This window comes from Pipistrellus hanaki (assembly GCF_964339955.1).
Source record: "Pipistrellus hanaki genome assembly, chromosome: X".
NCBI lineage: Eukaryota > Metazoa > Chordata > Mammalia > Chiroptera > Vespertilionidae > Pipistrellus > Pipistrellus hanaki.
In genome coordinates this window covers 24,922,251-24,940,910 of record NC_140524.1, presented here as the reverse complement: position 1 = coordinate 24,940,910, position 18,660 = coordinate 24,922,251, and the positions used below count along the sequence as shown (strand labels likewise).

The window sequence follows — 18,660 nt, the reverse complement described above, 5'->3', positions numbered from 1 at the left end:
TCATCAGTAAATCAACAAATGCATGTGCTGGTGAGGATGCAGAGAAAAGGGAACTCTTATGCACTGCTGGTGGGAATGCAGACTGGTGCAGACACTTTGGAGAACAGTATGGAGTTTTAAAAAAACAAACAAAAACAAACACAAAACAAACAAACACAAAACACCTAAAAATGGAACTCCCATTTGACCCAGTGATCCCACTTCTAGGAATATATCCCAATAAATTAGAAAAACCAATCAGAAAGTATATACCATTATAGTATGCACCCCTATGTTCATAGCACAATTCACCATAGCTAAGATTTGGAAACAGCCTAAGTGCCCATCAGCAGATGAGTGAATTAAAAAGCTGTGGTAAATCTACACAATGGAATATTATACTGCTGCAAAAAGGAAGGAACTCCTACCATTTGCAACAGCAAGGATGGAACTGGACAGCATTATGCTAAGCAAAATAAATCAGTATTAGAAAGATAAATATCACATGATCTCACTCACTTGTGGAATATAATGAACAACATAAACTGATTAACAAAAACAGATTGAGACAGAGAACTGTCAATCAGAAGGAAGGCAAAGGGTAGGGATAAGGGGGAGAGATCAAGCAAAGGACTTGTTGCATGCATATAAGCATAATCAATGGACACAGACACTGTGCGGGGGTGAGGGCATGAGTGGGGAGCTGATGTGGAGGCAATGGGGGGGATAAGGACACATATGTAATACCTTAATAAAGAAAAAATATTAATGACATCAGTTAAATGTTGCTAAATATTCAAATAATTTTAAGTTTCTTTTTCTAATTTTTAATTAATGTATTTGGATACATTGGTTAATAAAATTATATGTTTCAAATGTACAATTCTATATCATCTTTATATTGCACTGTGTGTTCACCACCTAAAGTCAAGTCTCTTTGCATCACCATTTATCCCTCTTTATCCTCTTCAACCTGACCCATCCCCCTTTTCCTCTGGTAATCACCATACTGTTGTCTGTGTTTGAGTGTTGTTTTTTTGCTTAGTCCCTTCACCTTTTTCACCAATCCTCCAAACCCCTTCCTCTCTGAGTTGTCAGTCTGTTCTATCTATGAGTCTGTTTCTCTTTTGTTTATTAGTTTATTTTGTTCATTAGATTCCACAAATGAGTGAGATCATGTGATATTTATCTTACTCTGACTGAAATATTTCACTTAGCATAATAGTCTCCAGGTCCATCCATGCTGTTGCAAAAGGTAAGATTTCCTTCTTTTTTAGGGCCAACTAGTACTTCATTGTATAAATGTACAACAGCTTTTATATACATTCATCTACTGATGGGAATATATCTGAAGGAACCCAAAACATTAATTTGAAAGAATATATGCACTCCTTTGCTCATTGCAGCATTATTTGCAATGGTCAAATTTAAGTTCCTTTCTTTATGGAAATATTTTTCTAAAATGTTCCAGATACTTTTCCTGTGTCTGAAAATAGAATCAGTTGCCCAAAGCTGAATCACATCTTGATTACTAAGGACTGCACCCTATGCCTCAAGGTAATCTCTTCTGAAAAACAAAAATCACTATTCAGAAATGGAGATGAAGATGAAAAAGATATGAGATTTATCTGACTGCATGAACTCCAAGATGTACCTGATAAGTCCAGATGACACTTAAAAAACAGCATCTTGAAATTCCTTTCCCATTTCTTATTTCCTCATTTTTAAAAAGCAGATTATTTGGATTAATTTCTAGTTATTAAGGGTTCTAGTTAAGTTTATTTATAAATGCTAATGCCTTTGAAATTATTCTATGAGAATTATTCTTTGCCTTTCTATGATTAAATTTATTGGGCCTTGAAAATTTCATTGGGCATTCAGAACAATAGCTAGTAATGAAATTTTAAGAATATTTTTATTGGACTAGGTAGTCTCCTTTTACACAAAACCCTTTTCTGAAGATTATAACTTTATACTTGACTCAAAATGACCTTATTAGCACTAACCAGGCTTCCAAGAATACCTTGATTTGCACGCTAGCCATCTGCTATAAAATTTAATTCTAAACATTTTAAGACAAAAATTATGCTTGAATATTACTAGATTATCATACTAATTGCTATGAAATAATATTTAACAATGGCCACTCAAATTTTTTTTTTAAAATCCGCATATAGGGTAAAAGCACTCAAAATGCAACATTTGGAGAATATTAAACAGCATCTGTCCAAAGAACATTTCTATAATGCTAAGGAACAGAATTAAATTCACAAAAATCAGCAATGTTTAGGTCATCAAATCTAGGTTAAAATGTGGTTGAATGATGTCAGTCAGCAAATGAGTATACAATTTCAATTCATATTTACTTAAATAGCTAAACTTGGAGTGGAAGTACAAATGCAGATGTGGAGATGACTGGACATCTTACAGGAAAACCCATATTTATTTTCCCTTTATCAAAATGATTAATTAAGCTCATGTTTCATTCAACAAATAATTTCTAAAATCCTAGTATCTGCTACATGTGCTAGGCATAAAAGATACAGCAGTAAATATGATAGTATCTAATGTGAAACTGAAACAAGTATGGTAGATTGGATATAAAGATGAGCACAATAGCAGTAGACTGGAATAGAATGTCAACCTCCTCTTATTTAACTACATTAACTTTATCAGTATCTCAACTCTATCATTGGCTTTCCCTTCCCACTATTACCACCTAACTTAAATTCTTATTTCATATCTTCAATACTTAAACAACTTTCTCAGAAGTCTCCCTTTTGCCAGTCTCTTTTGCTCTACCAATTCATTTTGCATAGATTGATAATGTCATCACTTAAAAATTGTCAGGTTGCCCTAACCGGTTTGGCTCAGTGGATGGAACACTGGCCTGTGGACTGAAGGGTCCCAGGTTTGATTGTGGTCAGGGGTATGGACCTTGGTTGCGGGCACATTCCCAGAAGGGGTGTGCAAGAGGCAGCTGATCAATGTTTCTCTCTCACTGATGTTTCTAACTCTCTATCCCTCTCTCTTCCACTCTGTAAAAAAAAACGCAATAAAAAATTTTTAAAAATTGTCAGGTTCCTAAAAGCTACAAAATAAAATTTAAATTTATCACTAGCTTTTGAGGCTACTTTTCTGCCAACAAAAGCTCTGTTTTATCCAGAATACACATAATAATTTCCCCCTCTATCTTTGTTTAGCGTATCCTAACTGCCTGGAATATCTTCCTATCCCTCTTTCAAAGAATACCTCAAACAGCACTTCTTACACGATTGCAGCTTTAATCACCACAGCTGTATGTAGTCCCAGCCCCTGCCTCTCCCCTTGGACTCTTTTAGCAGTTAGTTTGTACCTGGTTTATGGCAAATAACACAAACAGTTTCATACTAAGAGGTCAGGCACGGACCATGTCTTCCATAATGTTGTATTCTGCATAATACTGATCCCTGTGTCTAACAAGTAATAGATTTTAATAAATGTTTGCTGAATGAATCATTTCTTTGGGGAATTGAATATATATAGAAATCTGAATGGATTTAACAGAACTTTGAGCATTGACTTTATAAAATCCTTGTAGTAATCCATAACCAATAGTCCTACAAATTGAGTACTGCTTCTTGCCCTTGTATGAAGAGGTAGTAGTATTCCCATGACTTGATCAAGGCCACACAAGAAGCCCCTGTTAAAGCTATTTTCACAAGGCAACATTTGCTATGTTTATGCCACTTGCTGATACCACGCTTCATTTCATATATTTTCATGTTTATGTCTATATTTCACACAAGAAAGAGGCATATATCAAGAATACTTCTAAAACTTCTTGGAAAAATTATACAATAACCTCAAATATATAAAATAGAATACTATTCTGCCACAAGAAAGAAGGAATTCTTGTCCTTTTTGACATGGATGGACCTTGGGCTATTACGCTAGGTGAAATAAGCTAGACACTGAAAGGCAAATGCTGTATAACATTACTTATATGAGGAATCTAAAACAGTTGAACTTAGAAATAGAGTAAAATGGAGGTTACCAGCGGCTGGGTATGGGAAAATGGGGAGATATTAGTCAGAGTGTGCAAACTTCTAGTTAAAACAAGTTCTGGGGAGCAGATGTACTAGTATAGCAGGGTGGCTAGAGTGAATAATACTGTATTATACACTTTATAATTGCTAAAAGAGTGGATCTTAAATGTTCTCACGACAAAAATAAAAAGGTAATTATTTGAGATGAGAGAGATGTTAACTAACCTAATTGTGGTAATTATTTAAAAATATATACTTGTATAAAATTATCACATTGTACATCCTAAACATATACAACATTACATGTCAATTATATTTCAACAAAGTTTGGAAAATAAATCCTTTCTCCAGTGGGTACTAGCAAAATAAAAACAAAATTTTCACTTGTTTTTAAGGTAAGAATGAAATTGTTTCTATATAAAATGCTTTCCTGACTAATAAAAAGGGAAATAACCAGGAAATTGCAAAAATACTAGAGATTATGTTTTTATAAGAGCTGGAAAATTTGTGAGTTCATTTAATGGAACATGTGATAAGCATAAACATTAACAAGAGAAAAACAACTTCTGGGATAGGTGTTCATCAAATATTTAGCATAAGAACACAGAGCTCTTGAAGATACAAACAGCTTCAAAAAGAGAATATTCGGTATTACTCCCTTTCCAAAATAAAATGAACAAAAAATTTTAAGGCATTGTGGTCATAAAAATATGTCACTTTAAAAACATATAGCCTCCAAAAGTATTTGAAAATGAGTAAGAGATGTTTGATACTACAATGCAGCCTACTCATAATACCTAGCCACATAAAAGATTGGTGAAGGGCTTAAAGTCGTAGATTAAAAAAAAAATATTTGTTTGCATTTCTGCATGCTAAGGAAAGGCATTAAAACTTACTGCAAATACAATTAGCTAGCAAATCATGGCTGACACATTGCCTATGTCTTAGGTTAGGGAATTTGCCATATTTAACAGTTATATCACTGTGGACTCCATATTTTCAAAGTAATGGATGGTTTTTAGAATGTAGAAACTGTCTTTACTATCCAATGTCTACCTACAAGAACATGGATAAGAATAAAAGGCTAATTTATTTTTTACAAATTCCCAGTGGGTAAATAAAAATTTCAGTTTCAATAGAAAAATATATCCCCAGTAGTAAAAGAAAAATAAATCCAATTTAAAGCATACACTTAAATACCTATGATCCGATGCATCCTATAGACATATCTACTTCACTAAATAACAGATAAGACATGACACTAGGCAATATTATGCAGATTCGTCACGAAAAGACATTGAAAAGATAAACTCTAGAAACAACATGGTTAAATCCAAATAGTGGAGATTATTTAGAAAATAAAAGGTTAAAGAACAAATGGAATCATTTACTTGCTTTTAAGAAAACAATATCAAGAAACACAGGAAAGCATTGAAAACCCAAGCAGGATTGCAAATTTGGGTTAAACAGCAGCAGCAACAATAAAACAAATTTAAGAAACCAAAGACTGATGTGCTGGGGGGGAGGGGCAGGAGCAGCTGGGGAAAGGACAGTGGGGGGAAAGAAGACATATGTAATACTTTCAACAATAAAGAATTTAAATTAAAAATAAAATGAATAGATTGTTTAGAGATAATGAGGAAATAACATACAGCTAATTTCCCCTGGAATATATAACCCTATAGGTCACTAATCAAGCAGCAGACTGAGATAGAGGAAAACAGGGTAACCTCCGGGATGTTATAAGCAGAAACCTCATCTGTAAGAGCAAAAAGAACAGTAAGTAAATGATGTTCTATAAATAAATTGACATCCCTAGAAGAACTAATTGCCGTTTCCATATGCACAGAAGTACCTTATCCACATTTCACAAAAACTTAAACTAGAGAAAAAGACAATATATATCTATATATATAATTATTTCATAAAGCTATGCAACATGAAGATAATTTATTTAATGATCAAGTAGAATCACTTATATTTCCCTAACATGTAAGAGTTTCTTTGAAGCAAAACAGTTGACAAATAGTAGACAGTTCTCAAACTTGAGATGTTCAGATATCTCATACTAAATGGGGTTCCTATAACAAAGCATCAATCTTAATACTGACCATATCATCGGTCCTTTCTCACCAGATAGCCAATAGCAAATTTGGCTTGGACGAGGAGGAGAGAAAAGATTTTGAGCTATGCTCCCACAAAACAACAATATTTGACCCATAATAGGCTGCTGCTACTACAATATTTTCAGCTGACCTGTAACAGGTACCCCTCGAGCTGACCATGGCATTAGTCTAATGAGTATATAACAAAATCAGACATCAAAGACTTTCATGCAATGAAGATGTATATGATCCACAGCCCGTTAGAATCCCCAATTCTGGCTAACTAACTCAACAAAGCAGGGTTTAGGAAGAAGAATGGACAAGGGAGTAGAGATAGCTCAGAGTCCTGACTCTCAGCAATCAGACAAAGCTTAGTATCATTCATTTAGATAACTTTGACTAAAAATAAAGAGTACCTTGCCTCTTTTCTTCCTTGTCAAAGTTAATAGCACAAACGATTGTCAAAATTCTAAATATGAAACATTAAATTATCCATCTAACTACACTGTCATGAGAGAATAAGCGAAGAAGGGATTAGGAAAGAGAAAGTTGGCTTTTACCCTTTTTGAAGTACAAAATGTGAAGGAAAGCAGCAAAACTTCACAGGCAGTGTAAAAGCCAGACACTTTTTATTTAATAAAACAATAGCCCTGTTGCTGTTTACATCATTTCCTTCTTCACAGGGGGGGAAAAAATCCCACACTAACATGACTAAAAGAACACAGGCATCCTCAGGCTCTTGTGATAACTGCTTACGTGACTTGCAGCAAGTGCCTCTTCCTTACTATCTCCCGTTTCTTACATGGTAATCATTTGAACTGAAACGTCTTCCTTCTAAAGTCAAAATTCTTGACTAGCTAGGTTTGTGAAATGCTGTTATGGATATGATTGCTTTCTTAACAATGTAATCATCTGACTCATCCAGTTAGATGGGGTCAGTTGCAGAATCAGTCATTTTATGAGTTTGAGAGTTTTCTCCTTAGCATCTCCAAAGTTTTCAAAAAAGAATAAGAAAAAAAAAGAAAAAGAAAAGAAACAACACCGCACTACTTCTGAGCATTAAGACGGGAGATACATGACCAAAAAAGCTAACTTTTAAAAACATTTTATTTTTAAATAATTTATAAAAGATTGTGAAACTACTATAGAGAGTCCCTGCATGCCCTCCACTCAGGTTCCTATAATGTTAACAACTTACATACCATACATAGCACCGTTATCAAAACCAGGAAATTAACTCTATTACAATATTGTTAAGTAAAATAAAAACCTTATTTGAATTTCACCAATTTCCCCCTAATATCCTTTCTATTGCAGGATTTCACATTGTATTTACTTGCCATATTTCCTCCAATGTGTGACAGTTCCTCAGTCTTTCTTTATCTTTCATGATCTTGATTCATTCTAGCCTTCCTTTTTCCTTTTTTAATTATTTTTTCTGATGATAAGAAACTTTGCTACCTTTATCTAACATCTAGTCACTTATTTGCTGAACCCTAGCATCTACATAGAATATTTACATTGCCTGTGAGTAACAGAGTTACTAACTAGAGCCCAATATCAGTGTGCAATTTTGTTTATCTTTAATATAAATATAGCATCCCAAGGCTTCTTTTGACCAATGCCATCATGGTATTATCTTTCCTCATCCTTTTACTTGTAACATTTTTAACTAAAAGATGCAAGGAGAAGAACAGTATGCTACTATTTGTGTAAAAAATTAATAATGGTAGGTATGTATATATTTGCATATATATACATAAAATATCTGTAGGACTAAATATATTGGCTGGGAAATCAACAAATTAGCTGAAAAAATGAGATGAGAGGGAGACCTCACTGCATGTCATTTTATAGTTAAGTTTGAATATTTTTATTGAATGTATTGGAGTGATATTGCTTAATTATTGTAGATTATATAGGTTTCAGGTGTACAATTCTGTCATATATAATCTGTATACTGTATTGTGTGTTCACCATCCAAATTCAAATCACTTTCCATCACCATTTATCCCCCCTTTACCTTCCTCTACTTGCCCCTACCCTTTTCCCCTCTTGTAATCACCACACTGTTGTCTGTGTCTATGATTTGTGGTATTTTTTGCTTAATACCTTCACCTTTTTTATCCAGACCCCAAAATCCCTCCTCTCTGATAGTTTATCATGCTTATTTTAAAAAACATTTTCTTGAGATATTATTCATATACCATAAAGTTCACCTTTTAAAGTGTAAACATCACTGATTTTTAGTACATTCATCAAATTGTACAACCATTACCACTATCTAATTCCAGAATATTTTTTACCCCCGAAATGAAACCTTTTACCCATTAGCAATCACTTTCCACTGCCCCTCACCTCTACCACCAATGCCCCTGGGCAGCCATTAATTTTCTTTCTGTCTCTATGGAGTTGTTGATTCTAGATATTTAACATAGATGAAATCACACATGTGGTCTTTCTGAGCTGGCTTTTTTCACTTAGCATAATGTTTTCATAGTTCATCCATATATTCATACTTTGTTCCTTTTTAAAATAAGTAATATTCTTTTGTATAAATCCATACTTTATTTATATATTCATCAATTAATAACCAGTTGTTTTTAAATTTTAATTATTAAACTATTTTCCAATTAAAAATTACATTTTAAAAAATAAAAAGAAACAACTTCTTAATAAAAAGGGAAAAAAAGATTTTTAAAAATCATCAAGTAAATAATATATAAAGAATAATGTACGAAAAAAAAACTTGGTTGGCGCTTTGCCAGAAAACTCACAAGACTCAGAGAAGATTAAACTAATGGCTAAGATTTATGAAGAGCAAAAGATAAAGAGAAAAAAAACAGCAGGAAAAAGATACACATCAGGAGAGTCCCGAGAAGCTCATCACAGGACAGGCTAACTGCCCTGAGTTTTACCATGATAAACACACTCCTCCCTGATCTCCTTAAACCCAAGATCTCTCTGACCTCATCCCCTACAGCTCTCCCCCTTCATCCCTTTGCTCATCCCACCCCAGTAATCTTGATTTTCCTCAAACACACCAGGTTTATTCTTGCTTCAGGGCTATTGCTGTTGCTGTTCTCTTTGCCTGGAATGTTCTCAGAAATCTTCATAGCTCACTCCCTCACCTCCTTTATGCATCTCCTCAAACATCACCTCATTAGAGAGGCCTTCCTGAGCATTTTATTTGAAAGAACAGCCGCTGCTGCTCTCTGTGTTCTTTCCTTGCTTCATTTTCCTTCACACCTAATAATATGTCATTAACCTCAACAGTTATTTCTTTTTTGCCTGACCATCCCCCAGTTAGACTGTTCCATGGTGTCAGGGACTGTTTCTAGTTCACTGCTAGATACCATGACTAGCACAATGCCTGGCACACAATAGGCACTCAATATGTACCTATCCAGTGAATGAATGAATGAATCAGATATAGATATAGACACTGAGTGGAGAGGGAGAAGGAAGGTATTTGGTTTGCAATAAGATTCCCTATTCTCAGCTCCAGGCTGTAGAGGAAATGCTCAACTAAATTCTTACCTTTAAGTCTTGAGTATGCAAACATTATATTTAATATCATAAAATTTATTTAACAGAGATGATTTTCGTTTTCCCTTAGAGCACATGTGTCAAACACAAGGCCCGCGGGCCAAATCCAGCCCGTCAGGCCTTGCAATGTTGCCCGCACCTCGCTGTCATCACTGCACTCCGCTGTCAGTTTATGACATTGTCAGTTTATGACTGCTCAGTAAACCATTCGGCCCGCGATTTAGGCTGGATTTTAGATTTTGGCCCCTTCTCTGATTGAGTTCGACACCCCTACCTTAGAGGCTAGCCTTGTCTAATAAAGCGCTCTCTCTCTCTCTCTCTCTCTCTCTCTCTCTCTCTCTCTCTCTCATAATAATAATAATAAGTAATGCATTTGTAAAACATTATACAAACAATGCAGAAAGGACTACAGTAGAAAGTGAAGGTCCTCTGGACTGGAGGTTAGGAGGGAGGGGGAGCATGCTTATTATAACAGGGAAAGCTGAAACAGTGGCTGCCTCAGAGTAGCTGTGTCAATAGGGCTCATAAAATGTCCTCATGGTGTTGAAGAAGGTAAATTGATCACATCAAACTGTTGCTCTGCTGTTTATGTTTTTTGCCTATTTTACTAAGAAAATATTTTTAAAACATATTTTTATTGACGTCAGAGAGGAAAGGAAAGAGAGCAATAGAAACATCAATGAGGAGAGGTAACTATTGATTGGCTGCCTTCTGCATGCCCCCTACCGGGAACTGAGCTTGAAACCTAGGCATGTGCCTTGACAGGGAATCGAACTGTGACCTGCTGGTTCATAGGTCAGCCTTCAACCATTGAGCCATACCAGCTGAGCAAGAAAATATTCTTTAATGTTTGTGGTTTTTATTCATAAAATTCATTGTATATTAAAATAATCTGTCATGTGTGTCACAATTTTTTTCCAAATTATTGCTTATCTTCTAACTGTAGTGTTTTATGCCATTCAGAAATTATTTTTATTGTGTGGTCCATTTTAATAATCCTTAGCCTTTATTGGTTCTACCTTTGATAGAATGCTTAGAAGATCTTCCCCACACATGATTATAAGTTTCCACCTAAACATTATCATAGTACTGTCATGATTTAATTTTGTTCTTCATGTTTAAATTTTTAGGACATCCACAATTTATTTTTTAAAAGATATTGCTTGAGTGCTTATGATGAATCAAGACCTGTCCTGAGCACCTTACTTGGATCATCTCATTTGAATGCACCTACAGAGTTAGGTGTCAATAGGTTCTATATTTTCACAAACGAGAAAACTTGGGGACAAAAAGTTTGGTTACTTATCCAAGACCACACGGCTGATGAAACCTGGCCCATCCAAAGGTAAAGTTTACACAGGGTGTTGTAAAGATTAGAGTCAGCATGTGAAAAGTTTCTGGTATATAGTAGGCAGCCAATAGAAGGAAAAGTTTATTATTATTCTGACATAGTTATCATAAACATAACTTCTGATGGCTACATATTTTTTAAAGAATGGTATATTTTAAATTAAGCATATTTCTAAAACATTATTCCTTCGCAAGTTGAAAATCCTTTGGGAGTCCATGGAGCAAATTAATCTTATTTTAAAGACACAGTTGTCACTGAAAGAAATTTTGGCCTGGCCCTGGTGGCTCAGGGTTTAGTGTTGACCTATGAACCAGGAGGTCATGGTTCAATTCCTGGTCAGGGTATATGCCTGGACTGTGGACTTGATCCCTGATCATACAAGAGGTAGTCAATCAATGATTCTCTCTCATCATTGATGTTTCTATCTCTCTCTCCCTTTACCTTCCTCTCTGAAATCAGTAAAGATGTATTTTTAAAAAGAAAATTTGAAAGAAAATATATGAAGACTTCGATTGGGTAATGGAAGTACGTATATATATTTTTAAAAATAAATTTGTCTCTATATCGCAGTTTTCTGAAAAAGGTGTTTTTTTAAATTTTTCTCATCAAATATCTCCTACAAGAGATCAATATCCAAAATATATAAAGAACTCATACAATTCAACACCAAACAAACAATTCAAGTAAAAAGAAATGGGGAGAAGATATGAACAGAAAATTCTCTGAAAAAGACATACAAATGACCAACAGATATATGAAAAGATACTCAGCTTGACTAGGTATTAGGGACACGCAAATCAAAACTACAATTAGATGAGTGGCTTAAGAAGCCGTGGTACATTTACACAATGGAGCACCATGTTGTAAAAAAGTATCTCTTACCTTTGAGAGAGCATGGAGGCACCTGAAAAAGTGTTATGCTAAGTGAAATAAACTAGTCAGAGAAAGACAAGTACCACATGATTTCACTTAAATGTGGAATCTAATGAGCAAAAGAAACTGACAAGCAAAATAAATCCAAAGACATGTAAGCATGCAACATACTGACCAGTCTCAGAGGGAAGGAGGGATGGGAAGAGATTAACCAAAGAACTTATATGCATGTGTGCATAACCCATGGACACAGACAATAGTGCAGCGAAGACCTGGTGAGGGCTGGAGCAGGGTCAATGGGGGAAAAATACGACATCTGTAAAAAAATATTTCAATGAGATGCCACTGGATCCTTGTTCAAATGGCTATTATCAACAAGACAAGTAATAAGTGTTAGAGAGTTTGTGGTAAAAAGGGAACCCTCATTCTCTGCTGGTGGGAATGGAAACTGATACAGTCACAATGGAAAACAATACGGAGATTCCTAAAACTATTAAGAATAGTGTTATCATCTGACCAAACAACTGCTCTTCTGGGTATCTACCCCCAAATTTGAAAACATTTATTCATTGATATATGCACACCTGTGTTCATTGTAAATGGCATTATTCACAGTGGCCAGTCAATGATTTGATAAAGAAGACGCGGTACGTATAAACAATGGAATATTACTCAGCTATAGAAAAGATGCAACACTGCCGTTTGTGAAAACATGGATAAATCTTGAGAATGTCATGCTAAGCTAAATAAATCAGTCAGAAAAAGTTAAGAACCATATGATTTCACTCATATGTGGAATGTAAAACTGAAAGCAACAAAAGTTGTCTCTGTCCATGAGTCTTTCAAGTGCTGTTTGAAATGTCCAAAATAGCATTGACCTTTACCAGTTCCTTTTTAAGGTTAGTATCATAGAAGACATAAATCCTTAAGTAAAATGTTATTTTTCTTGAGTCTAAGGATGACAGGTGCTGCCTTTATGTCTTTATAGTGCAGCACACACCTCTGATAGAGATCAAAAATGGTTCTAAATCTTGCATAACCCAGCAACCCTTGGGATTATGTTGCTAAGAGTCTTCTGCTCTTTGTAAATTTTCCCTTAGCAAACTGGGATGAGGTAAATATTCAGTCAAAAGATGATCAAATTTTAAACTAGTGAAAACTGTTGTGACTAGTGATACTAAGCGCAAAATATACTGGTAACAATAGGACAATTTGACCTACAAAGATAGATTCATATTCTTAGGCCTATAGAACAGGTTTCACTTGTGAAAATATTATGCTTGTGATCATATGAGATGTTTAAAGATAGTGTGGGACTGTTTTATGGGTGATCCTTACCCAGTTCAAATACTTTAGGAATATATATGGGTTAACATGACTGTTTTTTGACTATGCCAGATGTTAAGACCTTTCCCGATAACTTTTGTTACAAAACTACCCAAAGTGGTGAATGTATTGGGCAGATGTGATGGGTATTGATATGTCATAATGAAATAATGATAGTATTTATATTCTTTCTGGATAACAGATGGCTGATATCATACTGCTTCAGGTATGAAAGGAAAGGTTCAATATATGCCATTGTTGAAGCAGAAATACATGAAGATAACATTCTTGACTATTAAAATAACCTCACAGATTTTATGTTGGAATTTTTAATGATGATGCTTTGTTAACTGCCAGGGACATTCACTAAAAATACCAAACCAAATCAATGGTAAACTGTAATATCAAGAATTTGGTGCAGAATGAGTTAAGCAATACTTGGGAGTGAATTTTTTTAAATAAATTGTGTCAAGCAGACGAGGCAATTGAGTAAAAAACAGCTGCATATCAACGTAACACAATACTCTTTTATGTAGCTGGAAAATAATCTATGGGCTACACTCTCTAGGGCTCTATCTAAAGATAGTGAAACCTTTATCATTGAACACTCAACATTCACAAAGTGATGGGCGGAGCACTTCAGCGCAATGCATAATTAGCCATCAAGTTTGCCCTCCTTATATTCACAATATTCTCTCATTATGAAGTCAGTATAGGACATATTTATTTTGCCTATTATGAAGGCAAAGAACCATCATCGTCTGGTAGAGTACCTACTGTTAAAGGAGTCCTTATAAAAATAAAAAATAAAAACAAAAAGCAACAAAAGCATCAGCCAAAACTCATCAAATGATTGCTTCGATTATTTAACCAGTCATAAAAGAAGAAACAGATGCATTTTGAAGGTGTTTTAATTATACAAACTCAAGAGGAGGGTAGAAAATGTTGCAATAACCATTGAGGTGTGTAATTTGTGTATTATAGATATGATAACAGTACAATCCACATAGATCAATTACCCTCAACTTAGCATACATTTCAAGCATGTCTAGAATAAGGATAATATAAAAGAAGAGAATTGCAAAGCTTTTGTGCAGACATGGAACTGTGACAAATGTGCTATCTAAATAGCAACTTTTTGAAAGGCATTGTATATTTGAAACATTAAGGTTTTCATTAAAATTTTATAATGTAATAATAATGCAAATTATATCCTGTGTAACTGGTCATCAGGTATTAACATAATGCAAAATTATTTTTTAAACTCTGAATGCAGTGAATAGATAGTATATTTTAAATAAGAGGTTTATTAATACTTATTGGCTATTATCTATGTAGTTTCTGAATTAAGTATTTTCCAAGCTTTGAAGTGATAGTGCAGTATGCATTTTGTTAACAATCACTTTCTATATTACTTTTCCTCAAAATGTTTCCTTTGTGGCACTTTATTGCCTTTAAGTGGAAGAACTGGTTTGAACTGTAACAATGATTAGGAACATCACATGTCTCCTTTCACCAGATGCCTGGGAATATAGACATTACAAAACCTGAAAGGAACTCTATGTCAAAGAGTAAACCATAAAAACAGTGATACTTAGTTTGAAGAACTAACATGACACTCAGGCAACTAGATTTGGGCATATAGATTTGAAACATGAGTACCAGTATATCGTTCTAAATAATAAACACTGACTTAATAGAACTGTTTTTGAAGATTCCTAATAGTAAAAAAAGAAAAGAAAAGATAAAAAAAACCTTTCACTTAATTCACTTTTATAATGATAGATGATTTTTTATTTATCTTATCTATTGGAATCTCCACAAATATCATGAAGGATAAGTAGAGAAGAAGATCCATCTGTTAGAGATGAAAGAACTCAAGTTGTGTCAGAACCCAAGTTGTGTCAGAACTCAAGTAGCCGAGGTCAATAGTGGGGCTGGGACTGCAACCCAGAGCTCCTGAAAATAAATATGTGAAGTTCCTAGTGCAGTGAAAGATCTTTTTTATGGCCTGGATGAAAGACATATCCCTCCCCGCAGCGCGCCCCCCACCCCCAAATAACCCAATGCTCTTCCATTACATGGCACTGCCCAGTTCTGCAGCAGATTTAAATAATATATAAAATAACTGTAGATGGAAACTTGAATGAAACTGAAATAAAGAAAATAGAATAAGCCTTTAGTCATAATATTTACTGCAAATAAGAGTAATCCAGACATTCTTAATGGTAGAGATTACCATTCTATCTATGGTAACAAGGCTTCATTCTTTAACTGGAATGGTTTGTAACAAAAACTAGTAACTACAAAATAAGTAAAAGTAACTACTCAAGTAATATCACTTGACAAATGTTTTTTGAAGAAAAGAGCACATGAAGGAATACATCTCCATTGGTGAATGCATAACTAAAAATGGTAATGCGGTAAAATTGGTCATGACAAGTATAAAATAATATCAAGACATTGGAAAGTTTTTGCTAAGGTTAATTCATTTTAACACATTTTGAAAAAATATTTAATGTATCCTAGCAAATCTTACTCATTAAACCAGTAATCTATTCCTTTTTTACTTCTATGCTTTTTCTCCTTGGAATACAATTTTATATTTAGAAATGCTTGGTCAAAAGGCATACAAAAATTTTAAGCTTTTTTCTTGCTAAGCTTAAATTTATACATCTTTATCCTTAATTTAAGGATAACTGAGTAAAACATGAAAATCAATACATTTGTTCTGCAATTGTATATGTTTTATTATTTCATACTATTTCCTTTGCTTTCATATTTTGTTTATTCTACATATTATTTGGGTTTGTTGGCCTTGGCGATAGGACTTTTCTTACAAATTGTACTGACAAAACTGAGATTGGTCAAATAGCAGTTCAGGAAGATAAAACAAGTGAATTTAGCTTTACAACAATATGTTAAACATTCAAAATATACTTTGACTAAGAAATATTAAGATGTCATCATTTTCTTTCTGGCTAGTGATATTTTCAGCTTATTCTTTCTGAAAGCTGGCTGGTCCTTGACAAGTGTATTTTGATAACATAATTCAGTAGAGGACTTCTCTAAATTATATGAGGATTATGATCCCTGTACTCAAAACCTAAGTTGTACACAAAGAATTATGGCAAGGCTGAAATTTCTCATTCCTACAAAAATTCTTAAATTTTTTTCTTTAAATCTATCTCTCTTGACCAGTGCCTTTGATGGGGTGAACTTTAGTCTGGCTTAGTTGTACAAACACAAGGTCTACATCCTGTCTTAAAAAAGCAAACAAAAGAAAAATGTAACCACTTTCATGCTATTATTAACTTGACCAATTTCAAAGCACATCACCTTTCAAAAATAGAAATAAACAGATTGAATTTAAACATTATGCGCATTTAGATGAGACTCACCTTTAAAGAATCAAAACAAGCCACCACACGGCCATTTTCCACATGGCAATCTCTTGGTGGATGGGCAAACTTGCAGTCTACATCAGCACGAGAACAGGTTCCTCTCTGAAATTCTCTACAGACTTCTAAAGTCAGCCACATGGTATCGCGAATCAGAGCAACATCAACAGCGGTCATATCAAAGCAAAAATAAAATAAAGCGCACCCTCTCTACCACAGTATTACCGCTGTTGTTAAAAGACTAAAAATGAATTCAAGCTAAATGTAAAGAGATCACAGTTTGCTTTGGTGAAATCTTTCTTCGTTAGCACTTAGGTTTTCATTTCCGTAAAATTAGGTCCAGTCAAACAAAAAGCCAATCATACAACAAAAATTGTATCGGAATAACTAAAAACCAAATTAGAAACCAACTTCTAAGAAGGCAACCATAAAGGTTAAAATATTGAGTGTTTTATTTTGTTCTTCTGCCAAAGTTACTTCAAATAACTGGTGGACTTTCAAAAGAATTATGTGCTCTCCAGTTGATGTTTTCAATTATTTTGGCAAAAAGCATATGCTGTTGGCTGTCCTTCAATTTGTGAAATGGTCTCAGTTCAGGGGGAGAAAAGCTTTTCTCCCTATTTTTTGGCTTTAATGATTAAGATTGGTAAGGATGTTACAATTGTAAAAAAAAAAAAATGCTGCAAAATCAGGATGAGGGAAATTGACTATGAAAAACTGAGAATCAAAGAAATAAAAAGAATTAGCACACTAGGTTCTGAGTGGTGGTGGTGGTGGTGGTAAGGAGAGGAGTTTATAAAGAGACAGCTCTAAAGTGGAATCAAAGCAGAAGAGCTTTCAGAAAAGACACCTCAGAAACCTGCAAGGAAAACAAAATAAAATTAGCAAATATCATACAATGTTTCTGATTTAAACTCTAGATTTAGAAAAGAAGTAACTATATCCTATTTAAAACAGGAAGCATCTAAATACTGACAGTGCAATACACTTCAATTAGCCATTGTCAATAAAATGTGAATTTCCCAGTGTAGAATTGTGCATAGTGAAAGGAAGCAAATACTTAGATTCACTGTTGTAATACAAGACTAGGCAACAACCCAATTTTAAAAAGAATTCTTAATTTTGATCTGTTTGGGGTAAGAAATTCATTCTTGGGTCTACTGCACAGAAAATCCCAGAGCCTGACATGACAGACTCTTACACAGTTATGATGCACCTGTGCCGCTCAAGTTTTTACAGGCTACCACAGACGTGTCTTTTAACTAGCCTTACTGCATTCTGATGGAAGGCTCGATTATATGCTCTCAAAATCTAGAAAACAGGAATTGTTAAGAAAATTTAAGTAACTCTGTGTGTACTTGATATGTAATTGTTCATGATCACATAAAATGGTCATGACATAACTAGCTATAGACCCACTGAAAATGAGGCAGGATAAAGGCTAGAAATGTAGCATGTGCTTCACATAAAAAAATACTTTAAAAAGATGCTGGGTTTTTTTTCTGTGTATGGTCTATTAGTTATTAGTCTCAATGAAGGGCTATTGGAACAACTTAGAAAAAGGTTTCTGCATGTACAAATAAGTGAGGCAGAAAGCACTGTTCATTCATACATTCAATATTGTGCAGCTTTAAGGTTTGCATTTTAACCCAGTGACAACCAGCAACAAATTCTAGCAATTCCGCTGATAAGGCAGACGAAAGGTTAATTTATTGGCAGTATCCCATGAACACATATTGAAGTAACAAGGATTTTCTAAAGCAAAAGTAAGCACTGAGTATGAGACAAATCAACTAATTGTTAACTTTATCAAAAAAGTAGAATCAATTCTTTAGATTTTTTTCATTTACTTTTTTAAAACAATGTCTTTATAATTTCATAGAATCAAATTTTCTATTTGTTTTTTCCACATTTAAGATGAAGTTCAATATCACATAATTTTTCAGGTGCCAATGGGAAATTAAGTATCTAGAAAATCCATGTATACTTATCTATTCAAAAGCAAAGGGTGAGTTTCTTGAATCATTCTTTATGGAAATCTTTCTAAA

At 34.1% G+C, this 18,660-nt stretch overlaps 1 protein-coding gene across 17 annotated transcripts in view; it reads right to left on the bottom strand.

Moving 5' to 3' along the window:
• Positions 1–18,660, bottom strand: part of MBNL3 (muscleblind like splicing regulator 3) — a 131,853-nt gene that overhangs the window by 57,185 nt on the left and 56,008 nt on the right. For 10 of the 17 annotated variants that reach the window (XM_084870746.1, XM_084870747.1, XM_084870743.1 and 7 more), the window contains one exon: positions 16,613–17,471. The exons of 5 other annotated variants lie outside the window; for them this stretch is intronic. In XM_084870746.1, coding sequence (XP_084726872.1) covers positions 16,613–16,789 — 177 coding nt within the window. In that variant the 5' untranslated portion in view covers positions 16,790–17,471. The remainder of the gene's footprint in view (positions 1–16,612; positions 17,472–18,660) is intronic. 2 more of the 17 variants (XM_084870738.1, XM_084870737.1) reach the window with 2 other exon arrangements.